Here is a 17,606-nt window from a genome sequence, read left to right as displayed (position 1 = left end):
TACCAGATTTGTTCCTCAGTAAAGGTGAATAAGAAACTATGCCATTGCTCACACAAATTTCATTTTTGATGCAGCTGTTCCAGAGAAATGCCTGATAGAAAAGGCAGTCATGCCCCAGAGATCTCTCTAGAAAGCATGGACCTGACAGAAGAGTGGGTGTTCCCCAGCAAGTGAACTTCTCTGACTCTCCTCCAGCTACTCCCTATGCTACTGAGAAATGTATTTTTGTGGCTAGCACTGCAGGTTAGCAGATTCTTATTATGGGACTCTTCTAAGCTGCAATGCTGGCCACAATGAATCTCTCAGAGGGAGCATGTGGGTGTGGTCAGGTGGTCCGTGCACACAGGGAGAGAATGGCTACTGAGAATACCTCATGTATGATGAATGATAATGGGACCAAAGGCAGGTGTCTGTACAGCAGGCTTTTGTCCAGTCAATATAACATGATGCTATACATTCTTTGTTAATATTTTTAACTTACGATTTCAAAAGGAAGAAGTTTCCAGACAATATTCTACCTCTTACAACATCATTAAACCCTTCCCGTCTGGTGGCAGAATACAAAGCTTCTGTTGAATCTTCCACATCTGCACGGTGTCCTATCAAAAAGGCAAAAATAGTCAAAATACTGCAGGAAAACCTTTACATTCCCCAAAATGATACTGTGACAGATTGACAATGATATTTTCTCATGGGTCGCTAATACTGCTGCCTCCATACTCCACTTAATACATAAATGAAAAGTGCTGAGCTGTTCAACAATGCCCCTGCCATCCTAGCCAAATCCTGCCATGTTCCATTTCCCTCAAACCCACCATTTTCTCATAAGCTCCCCCTCCTGGAGATAAAAACAAAAACTGAACCCAAGGAGCTAAAACTAATTTTTCAGGAAGACTTCTCTGGGGGGCCTTCTGCTGCTGAGGCCTGAACATCTTTTGGGTAACCATTCATTCATCTCATATCAGTGGTTGAATAAACATGGCCAGATGCACCCACCTACTGTATAATGGAACAGACAATATTTATGTAGTTTTTGGGAATACCTGTCTAAGTGTCTGCTGTCTTGTATCCAACAAAAAAAAACAACAAAAAACATTGCCAGCTGCATGTATATTTAAATTTGATGAACTTTGAATATGCTTGCTAAATTGGGAATCCATCAGAGTGTCATCTGTCTCTATTCTGAGGCCTGTCTGATTTCATAGGAACACCCCCAAAGTGCCTTCTGTACCTACTCTGAGGCTTACCTAATTTTTTTTAAGTAGATCACTTCAAGAACCTTCTGCCCGGGCTATGAGGCTTCGCCATTTTAATAATTCTATTAAAATATTTGTGGTCTTTCAAAATAATGAAAAAAAAACAAATAATGTATGTACAACTTTATCCCTACACAAGCTTTTCTAAAACTGGAGCCTAGAGTTCTACTTTGATGAAAACTGAAAATAAACTGTTTGTCAAATGATGATTCACAGGAAGGGGAAGTAAGACAGTAACAATTCAATGGCAAGCAGATAACTTAATTAAAGCCATGGCGAGTGCAATCATCTACTTTACAAATAACGTTTTACCATATTCTAGTCCATCAAATCGAGCCATGTTGGATGCTACTTCAGCTGTGCACAGAACATGATAGCAGACAATCGAGTAGCAAGTGTGAGGCAGGGAAACCTCCACCACCCTGGCTCCAGCGTTCTCTAGCAAATCAGCAGTCTTTGTCCAAATGGAAAGTGTCTCTGCAGATAATCCTGGGGCATGATATTCCTATAAAAGCCAATCAGAAAAAGAGCCACATGAGTCATGAATACAGGACTATGCATTATGCACATAGTTTTCAGATTTGATGCACTTTCTCCAGATAAATTCTGTTGGTGGAAAGTCAGCGAAATAACCACAGATCTGTAAACAAACTAGAGGGCTGTCAGAGAGTGTGAGTTCACACCTCTGACCAGGCCCACCCCTTTCCCATGAGGCACACGGTAAGGTGAGAACAGTCAGCTCTGTGCTTGGGGGAAAAGAATGGATGGTAAATTTTCTTTGGGTATTGCTTGAGGGAAATCAATCCATTGGCCTGTATGCAATTCACTTTTTCACCCAAGAGATAATTTTTCATCTTTAATTTAACCCATTTTAGTTCCTGGACGTAGAAACTACGTCCAGGAACCATGCACGCTCCCGCAGCCGATCGCGAGCGTGCACAGGTGCTCCAGGCCCGCGGTTCGTTAGCCAGGCAATCAGTGAATCGGGCTATGGTGCCCGATCACTGATTCCTCTCCCCAGCTGAAAAAAACGACAGCTTCTCTCGGAAGCTTCGCTTTTTCTGGCTGTAGCGTCCCCCATGCGTCTCTCTAAGGCTAGCGTATGTTACGCTTAGAGTGACGTCATGTAAACAAACTCATGGCCGCCATCTTGTGGCCAAAACATAAAACTACAACTAAAAGTAAAAAAAATAAAACTCAACACACAATTACATTATAAAACTATTGTTTACATCCCACCCTCCCAAAACTACCCAAATAAAATCTTTAATATAAAGAAAAAAAAAACAAAACATTACAATAAAAAAACAAAACATGTAAATATTTACCTAAGGGTCTAAACTTTTTAAATATCAATGTAAAGATCAAATATTTCTATTTTTTTTTTATTTTAAACTTGTAAATAGTGATAGATGCAAAACGGAAAAAATGCACCTTTATTTCCAAATAAAATATTGTCGCCATACATTGTGATAGGGACATAATTTTAACGGTGTAATAACCGGGACATATGGGCAAATACAATACGTGAGTTTTAATTATGGAGACATGTATTATTTTAAAACTATAATGGCTGAAAACTGAGAGATAATGATTTTTTTCCGTTTTTTTCTTATTCTTCCTGTTAAAATGCATTTACAGTAAAGTGGCTCTTAGCAAAATGTACCCCCCAAAGAAAGCCTAATTGGTGGCGGAAAAAACAAAATATAGATCAGTTCATTGTGATAAGTAGTGATAAAGTTCTAGGCTAATGAATGGGAGGTGAACATTGCTCAAGTGAAAATGACGGAACGCGAATGGGTTAAATAAACTTTTTAGCACTTTGCAATGGAAAGTACCAAAAAGTAGGTGAAAAAGTACTGTCAAAATTATTTTGAGAATTTGTTTGCTTGTTGGTGGCGTAAAAGGCATTTTATTTACTAGTTGCGAAAAGATCACCTTGGAGAAAAAGTGAATTGCATATGAGCCCTAGCGAGAGGTGTTTTGGAGTAATCGCAGGCTGCAGTCTAAAGGTCCGTACCCACTATGCGATTTCTACGATGATTTTTCCAATTACTATCAATTTTTCCAAGGACCAGAACCATGGTCCTGACATCACACTGTGGGAGGGGTTTTACCACAATATCATCTATACAGAGCCCCCTGATGATCCGTTTGTAAAAAGGAAAAGATTTCTCATGGGAAAGGGGGTATCAGCTACTGATTGGGATGAAGATCAATTCTTGATACAATTTCTCTTACAGTCCAGGATGAAACTTAAAGGAATTGTCAGGCAAAAAAAAAAAAAAAGTTTCACTTACCTGGGGCTTCTACCAGCCCCATGCAGCCATCCTGTGCCCTCGTAGTCACTCACTGCTGCTCCAGTCCCCCGCTGCCAGCTAATTTCGTTTTTGCCGAGGTGCAGGTGCAACGCTAAAAATTTTTTTGCGTTGCACCGCTAACAAAATGTATGTGTTAAAGTTCCTGCACCAGCGGGACTGCGTAAAAATGGATGCAAAGCGTCCCGCCGACCCCCGAGGTCGGCAAAAACCACACTAGCTGGCGGCGGGGGACTGGAGCAGCAGTGAGTGACTACGAGGGCACAGGATGGCTGCATGGGGCTGGTAGAAGCCCCAGGTAAGTGAAACTTTTTTTTTTTTTTTTTTGCCTGACAATTCCTTTAAGATGGCTGCCATATCACACTGCTACCAACAAAGTTCAATGATTCATATTTTTTTAAATGATTCTATCTGAAGTTATTTAGTGAAATGTTAGGCTCCCTTTAATTGAGTCTATTTAGAAGGTATAATTTTTGTCCAATTAAAGACCCGGGAAAGGTGCACTGATTAGTGTCTACTAGAGAAGAAAAACAGATAAAGTTATTTTGAAATTGTATTATTTTGCTTTGTATGTGCTTGCCTGGTCCCATTTTCCATTCACCAATGCTAGCAAGCACCACCTTATGTTAGTCTATGGGGATCTGGGAGAGTAGGAAATAGAAAACTCAGATAGGAGTGGGTAGAGGTGGTAAGAGTTGCAGGGCAATGCTCAATTGGAAAGACACTACATTGCTGGTTTGGTTGAAAAATTTAGCAACCCCCAGAGAAAGGCAGAAAACCCCCTGAAAAATGTGGGAGAATTAACTTTAAAAATTGAAAATATTTCTTCTGACCATACAGAGCAGCCAAATAAAATCCCTGGATAAACATTTCACCATTATTAGAAGTGTAGGTGCTCTCTATACTTACCCCCAAGTCTTTAGCGGTGAGTGTAAAGTGAACAAAATTTCAGATCATTCTCTGCATAGCCTATTTATATAGTTACAGAAGATGGTCATATGCCTTTTCTTTTGATAGCTTGAGTGGTTATATCTGTGTTATTACCTTTGGAATTCCAACACAAAGATCTTTTACATAGACTTCATCTGGAAGTGTGAATGGCTGAAAGGAATCCTGGATTGTTGTAGAATCTAATGGATCATGTCCAGCAAGCACACCTGGAATACAAAGTGATCACCATTGCTCAAGGTAAGTTAGTTTAAATACAGTTCCATCATTAGATTTCCATTATTAAGATATTAACAGTTCCGAGGATGTGGTCCATCAGCAGATGAAACATGAGTACAGTTGATACTATGGGGTGTTTTCATGAAACTGCAGTAATCAGAATAATGTGCGCTATGCATATTACCCTGTTGGCACACTCTGCCACAAGGTAATGTGAAAGGGGATGGTGGTGCATTGCGATCATCCTGCTCCAGGCTTTCCTGCTTTAAAGTAGCCTAAAAGGATCTTTGATATTCAGATTGTGCTTTGAAAACTGATAACCACTGAATATACAGTGGGATGCGGAAGTTTGGGCAACCTTGTTAATCAACATAATTTTCCTGTATAAATCATTGGTTGTTATCAGCAGCGGTGCTAGGGCCTTTGATCCGGGGCACCGCCCTCGAACCTGTTGCCATGGTGCCCCAGATCACACGGAGCGGCAGGAGGGGGCACTGGGCGGAACGGAGGGGGGAGCAGGCATAGTGTAGTTAAAAACTCACTTTCCGATTTCCGCAGGCAGCCTCCATCTCCTTCAGACTTCCTCCCCTGGCGTCTGTTGCCTTGGTTACAACGCGCCCTGTGAAATTACAGACTCTATAAACGCTTACTGTAGGTTCCAATGCGAGTCTGGATTCTCATTGAAGGTATTTTGGACCATTTGTTACAATCTGCATCTGCTGGTAGATTCCTGTATGTACTACCTCTGCTTCACCAGCAGATGTCACCAGCCTCTATGAAGTTACAGCCTGAACTTTCCTCTGCCCACCAGCAGAGGGTGGACTCTCTGGAGATCTCTTCACAGACAGGAAGGAGGCCTGGACTGTCACATGGCCTTTCAGCATGGTATTTAGGCCACACCTGAACACTCAGAACTTGCTAGCTCTTTGTTCCTGATCCTAGCCATCCTGTCCAGAGGTCCCTGTTCCTGATTACCTTGTTCCTTGATTCCCTGCTGTATTGATCTCCCGTGTTTTGACCTTGTGCTTGTATACCGACTACTCTTTGCCTAGCGATTACTGTACTGTTTGATCTCCTGTGTATGACCTCTGCTTGCCGACTATCCGTGTGTCTCCTCCTCGATTGTAATCTGTATTTTGTATATATATTCCTAGGTTTATGTTGTATTACTATTCTGGATCCAGGGTCTGTGTGCACACAATTCTATACACTGGATCTACTCTGCATAGCTCGCTTATGCAGAGAGGTCCTTGTATAAACCCTGATTTTCATACCTTGTATGCTTATTGTATATATCTGCCAGTATTCTTTGATGCAGTGTGTTGTATGTGTGTAGAATACATTGCCTGCAAGTTGATACTGATTGTTTCTGTGCATGAGGTGAATGCACAGTATTTCTTTATTTTCATTTAATAATAAATCCTTATTATTCATTTACTCCTGGTTTGGCAGTCTTTTCCTAAACAGTGACATCTCTGCCTGGTTGCGGGTTTGTGCGTTGGTTTCTGTTTGCTCCAGGTGCAGCGCACAAACTCCATGCAAATTATAACAGAAGAGCTAGCCAAACAATTTGTCACTAGGAAAAGGTCTGAGATCCTGTTTCTCCAGCCATGATTGACATGGATTTAAAGCACCTGTCTGAATATGCTATTCTAGCAAGAGACAAAAGGAAACTTTGCTATTATACGTTTGCAGACGATTCATTTGAGGATCTGCAGCAGCTGATTTCATGGGTTCAGTCTGTGAGTAATGAAAGAACCTTTCCTTATGATTTAAAAGACTTTTTGTCGGTTTTGCATGAATGTTGTTCTGAAGCCCAACAAAATTCAGTTGCTTATTCCACAATGCATGTTCCGGGTAATTTATCAGGCCCCATTAATTGTCCTGCTGCCCCTTTGAATCAAGCCAAATCCTGGCCAGTAATTAAACAGATTCAATCAATTAAGCCCACTCATAATCCTGCTACTTCCATTAATACTGGAATCTCTTTTGTTTCAGCTATGGAAGTTGATTGGACTATTCAGCACAATAACTTCTACTCCTTGCTAGCAGAGGAAGACCAATATGAGTGTTATAAGGAATTGTCAGCATATTCCCGTGAAGAGTTAATGCAAATTGTTATGCACGTTAAATCTTTTATGCAGCAGGGCAACTCTGCAGAATCTGAGATGCAAGCATTGTTGCAGATTCTGCAAACCCTAATTGCAGTAAGAGACCCTTCTACCTCCTGGACTCAAGTTAGATCCCTGCCTGTCTATTGCAATAACAACTCCTCTTCAGTAATAAACCAAACCAAGCCAATTAAAACTAATCATATTCCTGTCACTTCCAAACAGACAGTTCAGTCCTGCAATTATGCTCAGGGTAATCTGCAAGCTCCCATTAAGAGTGATTGGGATCCCCCATTCAGTAGATGGGAAATTAATGCACTAAATGATGAATTAAAGTATGATTGGGAATCATTTAATGAATTCTATTCCACAAAAGAAAAGACATTTTTGGATGCATGTATAAAATCTGCAACTTCTCTGATGAACCTGAATGTTTGCAAGTCTGACCGTGTACTTCCTTTGATTGATGAATGGAAAAAGATTTTGCATAAAAAAGATCCTTCTGAGTTTTCTGGTAGTCAGTTTGTGCAGCATTCAGCAGCCAATGTTAACCCTGTCAGTTCCAGCAATAAGTTTGTCAGCTTTGATCCAGTATTCCATCCTGAACAGATTGATCAGATGTATGGTTACCTTAAGAGTGACTGGGATCGATTTCTTGAGTTCTATCTAGAAAAAGGGGATTCATATATATTTGCATGCATGCGTGCTGTCCAGTCTATGGTTGATCACAAGACTTGTAAATATGAATCAGGTTCTGGTCTAGTAATCGCTTGGCAAAGAATTTTGTCTCATTCTTATGATTATCAGAGCACACCACCTGTTAATTCTGCCCCAGGCATCAAGGGAGAGACATGCTCTCTGTCCTCAGTAACCTGTTCCACGGACTTGGAATTACCTGTATCCAAAAATCATAAAAGAACTGCTCCTTTACAAACTGCGGTTAGATCCACTCCATGGTCATTCCAGCTACCTACATCATACCTACCCTGTTCTTCTGCACATCAGGACTTTGTTAAACTCACCCCTGCTTCCAGACTGAGTCAAAAATCTAAGTTCAAACGGAAATATTTTCCTACAGCCTCCATCCTTCCAGTTACCACCGCAAAGACTCCAACAGTTATGTTGCCGGTTTCCGCAGATCTACAAACTGTATCGTTACCGAAACATAATCCATCTTCACTCCAGCCTGCTGTCCCTGTTATGCCAGTTACCTCAGCTCTGCCTGTACCACTTACCTCAGTCGTGCCAGTTACTCCTGTCGTGCCAGCGCCAGTCTCCTCAGCCGTGCCAGTCTCCTCAGCCCTGCCTGTGCCAGTCTCCTCAGCCCTGCCTGTGCCAGTCTCCTCAGCCCTGCCTGTGCCAGTCTCCTCAGTCCTGCCTGTGCCAGTCTCCTCAGTCCTGCCTGTGCCAGTCTCCTCAGCCCTGCCTGTGCCAGTCTCCTCAGCCCTGCCTGTGCCAGTCTCCTCAGCCCTGCCTGTGCCAGTCTCCTCAGCCCTGCCTGTGCCAGTCTCCTCAGCCCTGCCTGTGCCAGTCTCCTCAGCCCTGCCTGTGCCAGTCTCCTCAGCCCTGCCTGTGCCAGTCAGCTCAGCAGTACCAGTGTCTGTAAGCTCAGCAGTACCAGTGTCCGTCGGCCCAATGTTTTCCCTTTCAGAAGATTTGGCAGTATCCTTGTCGGTCGGCTTGGCAGTGTCCCTGTTGGTCAGTTTGGCAGTGACCCAGTCAGACAGCTTGGCAGAACCTCTGTCAGTTGGTCCGGCAGTGGGTCCTCCAGACGTCTCAGCAAGTCTCCTGCCAGCTGCTCCGGCAAAGTCTCAGTCTGCCGTTCCAGCAGAATCGTACTCCACAGCTCAGCCAAAGGCCCAGCCGGGTGCTCGATCAGTTGGTCTGCCAGTTGCTCGATCTGAGGTTCAGCTAATAGCTCTGCCAAGGGTCTTGTCAGCTATGCAGCCAGTGGTCCAGCCAGTCGCTCAGCCAAAGGTCCAGCTTTCTCGAGTCTCTGCTGATGCCCTTTGCCCTTCAACTTCTGCTAGAGCACAGACTTATGCTGAGGCTCAACCCGCACAGATGTCTGACACTCAGGCACCACAGACCCCTGTTAATGCCCTGTTTCCACAGACTCCTGCTGAGATCCAGCTTCCTCAATGCTCGGCTGAAAGAGGGCTCCCACAGTCTTCTGCTGAGGCTAAGCGCACACTCATTTCTGCTGATGGCTTGTCCTCAAAGACATTTTCTGGTACTCAATTCCCACAGATTCTTCCAGATACCCTGCATTTACAAACTGTTGTCCAGTCTGCTGCTTTGCCTGCTCTATTGGAAAATGACTTTCAGTTTATCCATCCTGATGGCCTCCAGTCCGCTGTTCCCGATGGCCTCCAGTCCGCTGCTCCTGATGACCTACAGTCTGCTGTTTCTGCTCCTGATGACCTACAGTCTGCTGTTTCTGCTCCTGATGACTTACAGTCTGCTGTTCCTGCTTCTGATAACCCACAGTCTGCTGTTCCTGCTCCTGATAACCCACAGTCTGCTGTTCCTGCTCCTGATAACCCACAGTCTGCTGTTCCTGCTCCTGTTGCCTCCAAGTCTGCAGTTCCTGCTCCTGTTGCCTCCAAGTCTGCAGTTCCTGCTCCTGTTGCCTCCAAGTCTGCAGTTCCTGCTCCTGTTGCCTCCAAGTCTGCAGTTCCTGCTCCTGTTGCCTCCAAGTCTGCAGTTCCTGCTCCTGTTGCCTCCAAGTCTGCAGTTCCTGCTCCTGTTGCCTCCAAGTCTGCAGTTCCTGCTCCTGTTGCCTCCAAGTCTGCAGTTCCTGCTCCTGTTGCCTCCAAGTCTGCAGTTCCTGCTCCTGTTGCCTCCAAGTCCGCAGTTCCTGCTCCTGTTGCCTCCAAGTCCGCAGTTCCTGCTCCTGTTGCCTCCAAGTCCGCAGTTCCTGCTCCTGTTGCCTCCAAGTCCGCAGTTCCTGCTCCTGTTGCCTCCAAGTCCGCAGTTCCTGCTCCTGTTGCCTCCAAGTCCGCAGTTCCTGCTCCTGTTGCCTCCAAGTCCGCAGTTCCTGCTCCTGTTGCCTCCAAGTCTGCAGTTCCTGCTCCTGTTGCCTCCAAGTCTGCAGTTCCTGCTCCTGTTGCCTCCAAGTCTGCAGTTCCTGCTCCTGTTGCCTCCAAGTCTGCAGTTCCTGCTCCTGTTGCTTCCAAGTCTGCAGTTCCTGCTCCTGTTGCTTCCAAGTCTGCAGTTCCTGCTCCTGTTGCTTCCAAGTCTGCAGTTCCCGCTCCTGTTGCCTCCAAGTCTGCAGTTCCCGCTCCTGTTGCCTCCAAGTCCGCAGTTGCTGCTCCTGTTGCCTCCAAGTCCGCAGTTGCTGCCGATGCCCTCCCGTCTGCTGCTTCTGCCGATGCCCTCCCATCTGCTGCTCCTGCTGGTACCTCTCCTGATGAGATCCTGTCTGGTACCTCTCCTGATGAGTTCCTGTCTGGTGCCTCTCCTGGTGGTATCCTGCTCCTCCTGTTTATGGCCATTATGCATCCCTTCCTGATGGCATCCAGTTTTCTGTTTTATTTGATGACCTCAGATGCCCTGCTCCTGTGGATGTCCAATCTATGGCTCTTCTTGGTGTCCTTCATTTTTTTGTTTCACCCAAAGGTCTTCAGAGGGACTTGCAACATGTCCTATTGCCTCTGGGTCCTTTTGTCCAGTCAGCCTGGTAATACCCGGGTTGTGGCCTCATGTGCTGACCGATTTATGGCCTGCCTCTTTGCCAGTATTTTCTGGGACCCAGGTGGGCATAAGTCCAAATGGAGCATCCGGAGGCTGCTCCTTGAGGGGGGGGGTAATGTTACAATCTGCATCTGCTGGTAGATTCCTGTATGTACTACCTCTGCTTCACCAGCAGATGTCACCAGCCTCTATGAAGTTACAGCCTGAACTTTCCTCTGCCCACCAGCAGAGGGTGGACTCTCTGGAGATCTCTTCACAGACAGGAAGGAGGCCTGGACTGTCACATGCCCTTTCAGCATGGTATTTAGGCCACACCTGAACACTCAGAACTTGCTAGCTCTTTGTTCCTGATCCTAGCCATCCTGTCCAGAGGTCCCTGTTCCTGATTACCTTGTTCCTTGATTCCCTGCTGTATTGATCTCCCGTGTTTTGACCTTGTGCTTGTATACCGACTACTCTTTGCCTAGCGATTACTGTACTGTTTGATCTCCTGTGTATGACCTCTGCTTGCCGACTATCCGTGTGTCTCCTCCTCGATTGTAATCTGTATTTTGTATATATATTCCTAGGTTTATGTTGTATTACTATTCTGGATCCAGGGTCTGTGTGCACACAATTCTATACACTGGATCTACTCTGCATAGCTCGCTTATGCAGAGAGGTCCTTGTATAAACCCTGATTTTCATACCTTGTATGCTTATTGTATATATCTGCCAGTATTCTTTGATGCAGTGTGTTGTATGTGTGTAGAATACATTGCCTGCAAGTTGATACTGATTGTTTCTGTGCATGAGGTGAATGCACAGTATTTCTTTATTTTCATTTAATAATAAATCCTTATTATTCATTTACTCCTGGTTTGGCAGTCTTTTCCTAAACAGTGACATCTCTGCCTGGTTGCGGGTTTGTGCGTTGGTTTCTGTTTGCTCCAGGTGCAGCGCACAAACTCCATGCAAATTATAACACCATTCCTCTTTACAAAACATCTCTAGTTCGTTCAAGGTTTGATGGCTTCTGAGCATGGATAGCTCTCTTTAACTCACACCACAGATTTTCAATTATATTTAGGTCTGGGGACTGAGATGGCCATTCCAGAATGTTGTACTTGTTCCTCTGCATGAATTCCTTAGTGGATTTTGAGCAGTGTTTAGGGTTATTGTCTAGTTGAAAGATCCAGCCCCGGCGCAGCTTCAGCTTTGTCACTGATTCCTGGACATTGGTCTCCAGAATCTGCTGATACTGAGTGGAATCCATGCATCCCTCAACTTTGGCAAGATTCCCAGTCCCTGCACTGGCCACACAGCACGATGGAACCACCACCATATTTTACTGTAGGTAGCAGGTGTATTTCTTGGAATGCTTTGTTGTTTTTCCTCAATGCATAACGCCCCTTGTTATGCCCAAATAACTCAATTTTAGTTTAATCAGTCCACAGCACCTTATTCCAAAATGAAGCTGTCTTCTCCAAATGTGCTTTAGCATACCTCAAGCGGCTCGGTTTGTGCTGTGGGCGAAGAAAAGGATTCCTCTGCATCACTCTCGCATGCAGTATCTCCTTCTGTAAAGTGCGCTGAATGGTTGAATGATGCACAGTGACTCCATCTGCAGCAAGATGATGTTGTATGTCTTTGGTGCTGGTCCGTGGGTTGACTCTGACTGTTGTCACCATTTGTCGCTTCTGTTTATCCAAGATTTTTCTTGGTCTGCCACTTCGAGCCTTAACTTGAACTGAGCCTGTGGTCTTCCATTTCCTCAATATGTTCCTAACTGTGGAAACAGACAGCTGAAATCTCTGAGACAGCTTTCTGTATCCCTCCCTTAAACCATGATGGTGAACAATTTTTGTCTTCAGGTAATTTGAGAGTTATTTTGAGACCCCTATGTTGCTAGTCTTCAGAGAAAATGAAAAGAGGAGGGAAACTTACAATTGACCCCCTTAAATACTCTTTCTCATAATTGGATTCACCTGTGTATGTAGTTCAGAGGATCACTGAGCTTGCCAAGCCAATTTGAGTTCCAATAATTTGTTCTTAAGGCTTTGGAATCAATAAAATGACAACAGTGCCCAAATTTATGTACCTGCCTAATTTTATTTAAACAATTATTGCGCACATTTCACTTCTCAAATATCACTGTGTGTGTCTCCTATATGATATATTTAACTGACATTTTTTATCGTAACAAATAACGATTTATACAGGAAAATCATGACATTAACAATGTTGCCCAAACTTTCGCATCCCACTGCATGTAGTCCACTATTTCTGCTCAGCTGCTACTTTACTATTTTGCCCTAACTCTGCATGCAAGGTCATTCTATGATATTTTCTATTGTGCAAAAGTCTTCATTAGGCTGTCAAAATAAATGCAACCATCGCAAGAGGTTAATCAATTTTTTTATAACAGCCAAAAGACTGTATCTCCGCAGATGTGGGAAACAGAAAATTACAGTTCAATGTAAAGCATAGTAGCGCCAGCAAACTGCTGTACAAAAAAGGAAAAAGTTTGCGCTTGTGTGGATGAATGTGTTGCTGCTAGAGGTGGGGTCGGCTCAGACCCAATGATGAAGGAGAAAATGTGTATAGTACCTCAGCGCAAAAAGGGGTGTGGAACTTGCCCCGGGCTATGCAAGCCCACCCGAGATGTAAGCAGATGACAGTACAGTACCTTAACCTTCCTGGCGGTAAGCCCGAACTGAGTTCGGGCTATGCCGCCGGAAGGCACCGCTCAGGCCCCGCTGGGCCGATTTGCATAATTTTTTTTTTGCTGCACGCAGCTAGCACTTTGCTAGCTGCGTGCAGTGCCCGATCGCCGCCGCTACCCGCCGATCCGCCGCAATTCCTCTCGCCGCGGCTGCCCCCCCCCCCCCCCCCCAGACCCCGTGCGCTGCCTGGCCAATCAGTGCCAGGCAGCGCTATGGGGCAGATCGGAGTCCCCTCTGACGTCACGACGTCGATGACGTCATCCCGCCCGTCGCCATGGCGACGGGGGAAGCCCTCCAGGAGATCCCGTTCTTTGAACGGGATCTCCGGATCTCCGATCGCCGGCGGCGATCGGAGGGGCTGGGGGGATGCCGCTGAGCAGCGGCTATCATGTAGCGAGACTTTGTCTCGCTACATGAAAAAAAAAAAAAAAAATTTAAAAAAAAAGATTTGCTGCCCCCTGGCGATTTTTTTGCAAACCGCCAGGAGGGTTAATAGAGGTTACATCTAGCTGCCCAAATACTTGCTGTAATCCCGATCTCTGTATTTCAAGTAATCCCGATATCACAGCGGCGGGGGATAAGAGCTAGCTCGCTCTACCACTTCCTGTTTCCGGTCCGTCAAGCCCTACTGCCAGTAGGGTGCGTGCTGCACTGCAATGTAGTTCCGTGCGCCAATAAAATCACACCGGACAGCCTAAAAAAGAGATAGGCAACATATAGTGCAGAGAGGAAGGCATACAGCCGAAACTCGAGTCGGGAGAGGAGTCTACGTGTTTTATTACGTGCAATAAACAAGCTCTGCTTCTAGTAAGTGATTCCTAAGCGGTGGCCACTCATTTCGCTACTCTCTGCACTATATGTTGCCTATCTCTTTTTTAGGCTGTCCGGTGTGATTTTATTGGCGCACGGAACTACATTGCAGTGCAGCACGCACCCTACTGGCAGTAGGGCTTGACGGACCGGAAACAGGAAGTGGTAGAGCGAGCTAGCTCTTATCCCCCGCCGCTGTGATATCGGGATTACTTGAAATACAGAGATCGGGATTACAGCAAGTATTTGGGCAGCTAGATGTAACCTCTATTAAGGTACTGTACTGTCATCTGCTTACATCTCGAGTGGGCTTGCATAGCCCGGGGCAAGTTCCACACCCCTTTTTGCGCTGAGGTACTATACACACAAACTGCTGTACAAGCCACAGTTTTGGATATCAAAGCACATATATTCTGGAGCCATGAAGTGCACATGCTCACATGCACTTTGTGGCTTGAGAATTAAACAAGCCCAGGCGCCCCTATGAATACCATTCTGAATGTCTACCACCAACCAGAAGGGAGACTCTGTCCCATACACAGTCACTCAGATATTTGCAAGGACCTGCGGTGCTGTATATCCAATGTCAGCAACTGAGACCGCACTTTAGCCACTTCCAATGCACTTCAGTGCAACCAGGAGTGTTTCCTGTATTCCACTGGCTTCAGTGGCAAGCAGGAAGCACTCCCAGATGTGATGAAGTCAGGGCCGGCCCTAGACTTTTTGCCGCCTGAGGCAAAATTAGAAAAAAAAAAATCGCTCCCCCCCCCCCCCCCGTGGGTGGTGGTGGGGGGTGGTGCCGCCGAGCTGGAGGGGTAGCTAGCAGAAAGGGGGTATTGGGCCTAGCGGCGGGGAGGGGGGTCGGACCCCCCCCTCCCTCGCCTGGGTCCCCCGATCTGCGCTCCTTCTCCAGCGTAAAGTACCAGCCAACCTGCATATGAGAAGAGGCAACGGGCGGGGGAATCACTCACCTTCCGCGTTCCATCGTGCGCTCCACCGACGTCACTTCCTGCAAGGCCGTCCACTTACAATACAGTGGGCGGCGTTGCCGGAAGTGACGTCAGTGGAGCACGCGATGGAACGCGGAAGGTGAGCGATTCCCCCGCCCGTTGCCTCTTCTCATATGCACGCTGGCTGGTACTTTACGCTGGAGGAGGAGCGCAGATCGGGGGACCCAGGCGAGGGAGGGGGGGGTCCGACCCCCCTCCCCGCCGCTAGGCCCAATACCCCCTTTCTGCCCGCTACCCCTCCAGCTCGGCGGGCGGCCCCAGCGTCCATGGACGGGCGGGTGCCGCCCCCCCAGATCTGCCGCCTGAGGCAAATGTTTCACCCCGCCTCATGAGCGGGCCGGCCCTGGATGAAGTCCACCGGAAGTGGCTACAGTGCGGTCTCAGTGCTGGAGTAAACAGAGCATTTGGGGGGGAACAGTAGGTAAAGATTATTTTATTATATAACAGACCATTGCACACCCCCGATCTACACCCCTGATGACAGCAGGATACCGAAACCGGTCAGGCTAAGAGTGGGCATTGTGTTTTATTACCACTGTATCCGAGAACAAGGGTGTGGAGGGCAAAGAGCCAGTTTGTCCTAAGTGGATAAGGACCCACAAAAGTAAGTGTTCTATGCTTTTTATTGATACACTGTTCAAATTAAGATTGATTTACAGCACCCCACACTGAGGGAGTCCCCCCTCTTATGTTTTGTCTCCAAATGTATGGGCATCCAAGAGTTTGGAGTTGATAGAGGGTGTATCCTGGTATACAAGGGACAGACAGTGGAAAGTGGAATTCAGATGATAATAGATATGTTCTGATATCCAAAAAAGCTGGGTTGTTCCTTTTTTTTATATTCTTAATAGCTCTTCTAGTGACATCATCATATTCAGTTTATTTATTTCTTCAACTGGCTTTTTCATCAGTATAAGTCTTTCACTCCCTTTTTTAATTTCTTTGTAAATCTTGACTGCAGGATCACTGCTGTTCTCTGCTCCTCACGACGCTACGGCTGCTCCTCCCCAGAACCAACCAGTGCAAACACACCACTGCTGGGCATCATTGCCACCATCACACTTCTGTAGGGTACCCCTGACCTTGAGATCTCTGCTGCACCGCTGCTGCCATCCAGCACTCTATCCAAATACAATAAAGAGAGCTTCAGCAAGGGCATCTTTAAAACACTTGCTGGGCCTCTCAATTGGTCCACTAACTGGACCAGTGGGGATCCTTGGTAAGTTAAAGGACCAATGAGAAGCCCTGGAGGAAGTGTCGGGGGTGCCCAACAGAGGTGTGGTGGGTTACAAATTTAAATGTACTGGTCTATAATTATGTGCATGGAATTATATGCAAAATCATTTATTTCATTTATACAATGAAGTACAGTAAATTACCAAGGACTGTTGCTGCATCATCCACACATCTAGTTAAAATCCCAGGAACATCCATAGAGTTTACAAGAGGAATAAGCCCATGACGAGAAACAAGTCCATATGTAGGTTTAAGACCCACTACGCCACAGTGAGCAGCTGGATTCCTGGTAGATCCTCCAGTATCTGACCCCAGAGCCCTGTTTAAAGTCAGTTTGAAAAAGAAAACATCAATATGAGAATAAAGGATGCTTCATATAGAACATCATTCAAGTTATATCAGTAATTGCAATTAATATTCGCAGTGAAATTTAGGTTAAATCTCCACCACAGCGATTGATTGTACAGATTATGATGCATTAGTGTGAGCGAAATGGTGGCTGAAAGTGGAGTTAAATTCTATAGCAGATCATACCAGCTGAGTTTCTATACTAGGGGAAGTGTGCCTTCAGAATATATAGGAGACCTAATAATTGTGGGACAGTCGCACCGGAGGGAAGTTTAGAGATTTATTTTCAAGCCAGGCCTTAGATTTTCATGGCATTCTATTTTAAATACATGTTCCCCCTTGACTGTAATCTGCAGTGATAGATTCAAATTGTGGTTACTGTTCCTTTAATGACTAACTAATTTAACATGTGTTTGAACAAGTTTGCATCCATAAGTAAACATTTTGTCTAAAAGCTGTAAACCAAGCAGTCAGCCTCTAAGGAACTCCAATGAAAATAATGTAATAAATAGTGCTTCATTTTTGCAATAATTCTGTACAAATTATTTAGTCAGGGTTTGGCCTTTTTACAATCTTTCCTCTCCCTGATTTACATTCTGACATTTATTACATGGTGCCATTTTTACTGTTGGCAGGTGATGTCAGGGGAAGGGGATGCGGCTTGCTTTTTTGGCAACTGTAAACAGCTGTTATTTCCCATGATGCAACAAGGCTCCCACCTGCGCAGTACGCTCCGGTCCACGTGATGGTGATTGACAGCGCCGCTCGTGCAGGGGCAGTACAGGCCGACCTCAAGGTCGGCCTGGCGTCATCACCGCGGACCGGCAGGCAGAGGCGACGAATGGCGGAGGACAGAGCTGCGGCGAGGGACATGCTGGGAGCTTGGGGCTGGACGAAGCCCCGGGTAAGTAGCACTTATTTTGCTTTACAATGCCTGATAACTCCTTTA

General features: G+C 45.6%; 1 protein-coding gene across 1 annotated transcript in view; it reads right to left on the bottom strand.

Annotated features, from left to right (window-relative positions):
- LOC137503774 (glutamyl-tRNA(Gln) amidotransferase subunit A, mitochondrial-like) overlaps positions 1-17,606 on the bottom strand; it is a 68,651-nt gene that overhangs the window by 12,774 nt on the left and 38,271 nt on the right. Inside the window, exons 6-9 of the mRNA XM_068231244.1 lie at positions 16,453-16,628; positions 4,619-4,731; positions 1,569-1,761; positions 482-599 (exon numbers count right to left, since the gene is read on the bottom strand). Of these exons, the coding sequence (XP_068087345.1) occupies positions 482-599; positions 1,569-1,761; positions 4,619-4,731; positions 16,453-16,628 (600 nt within the window). The remainder of the gene's footprint in view (positions 1-481; positions 600-1,568; positions 1,762-4,618; positions 4,732-16,452; positions 16,629-17,606) is intronic.

The sequence above is a fragment of the Hyperolius riggenbachi genome, chromosome 4, assembly GCF_040937935.1.
Source record: "Hyperolius riggenbachi isolate aHypRig1 chromosome 4, aHypRig1.pri, whole genome shotgun sequence".
Lineage (NCBI taxonomy): Eukaryota > Metazoa > Chordata > Amphibia > Anura > Hyperoliidae > Hyperolius > Hyperolius riggenbachi.
The sequence above is the reverse complement of the archived record's forward strand: the minus strand, read 5'-3'. Positions and strand labels throughout refer to the sequence as shown.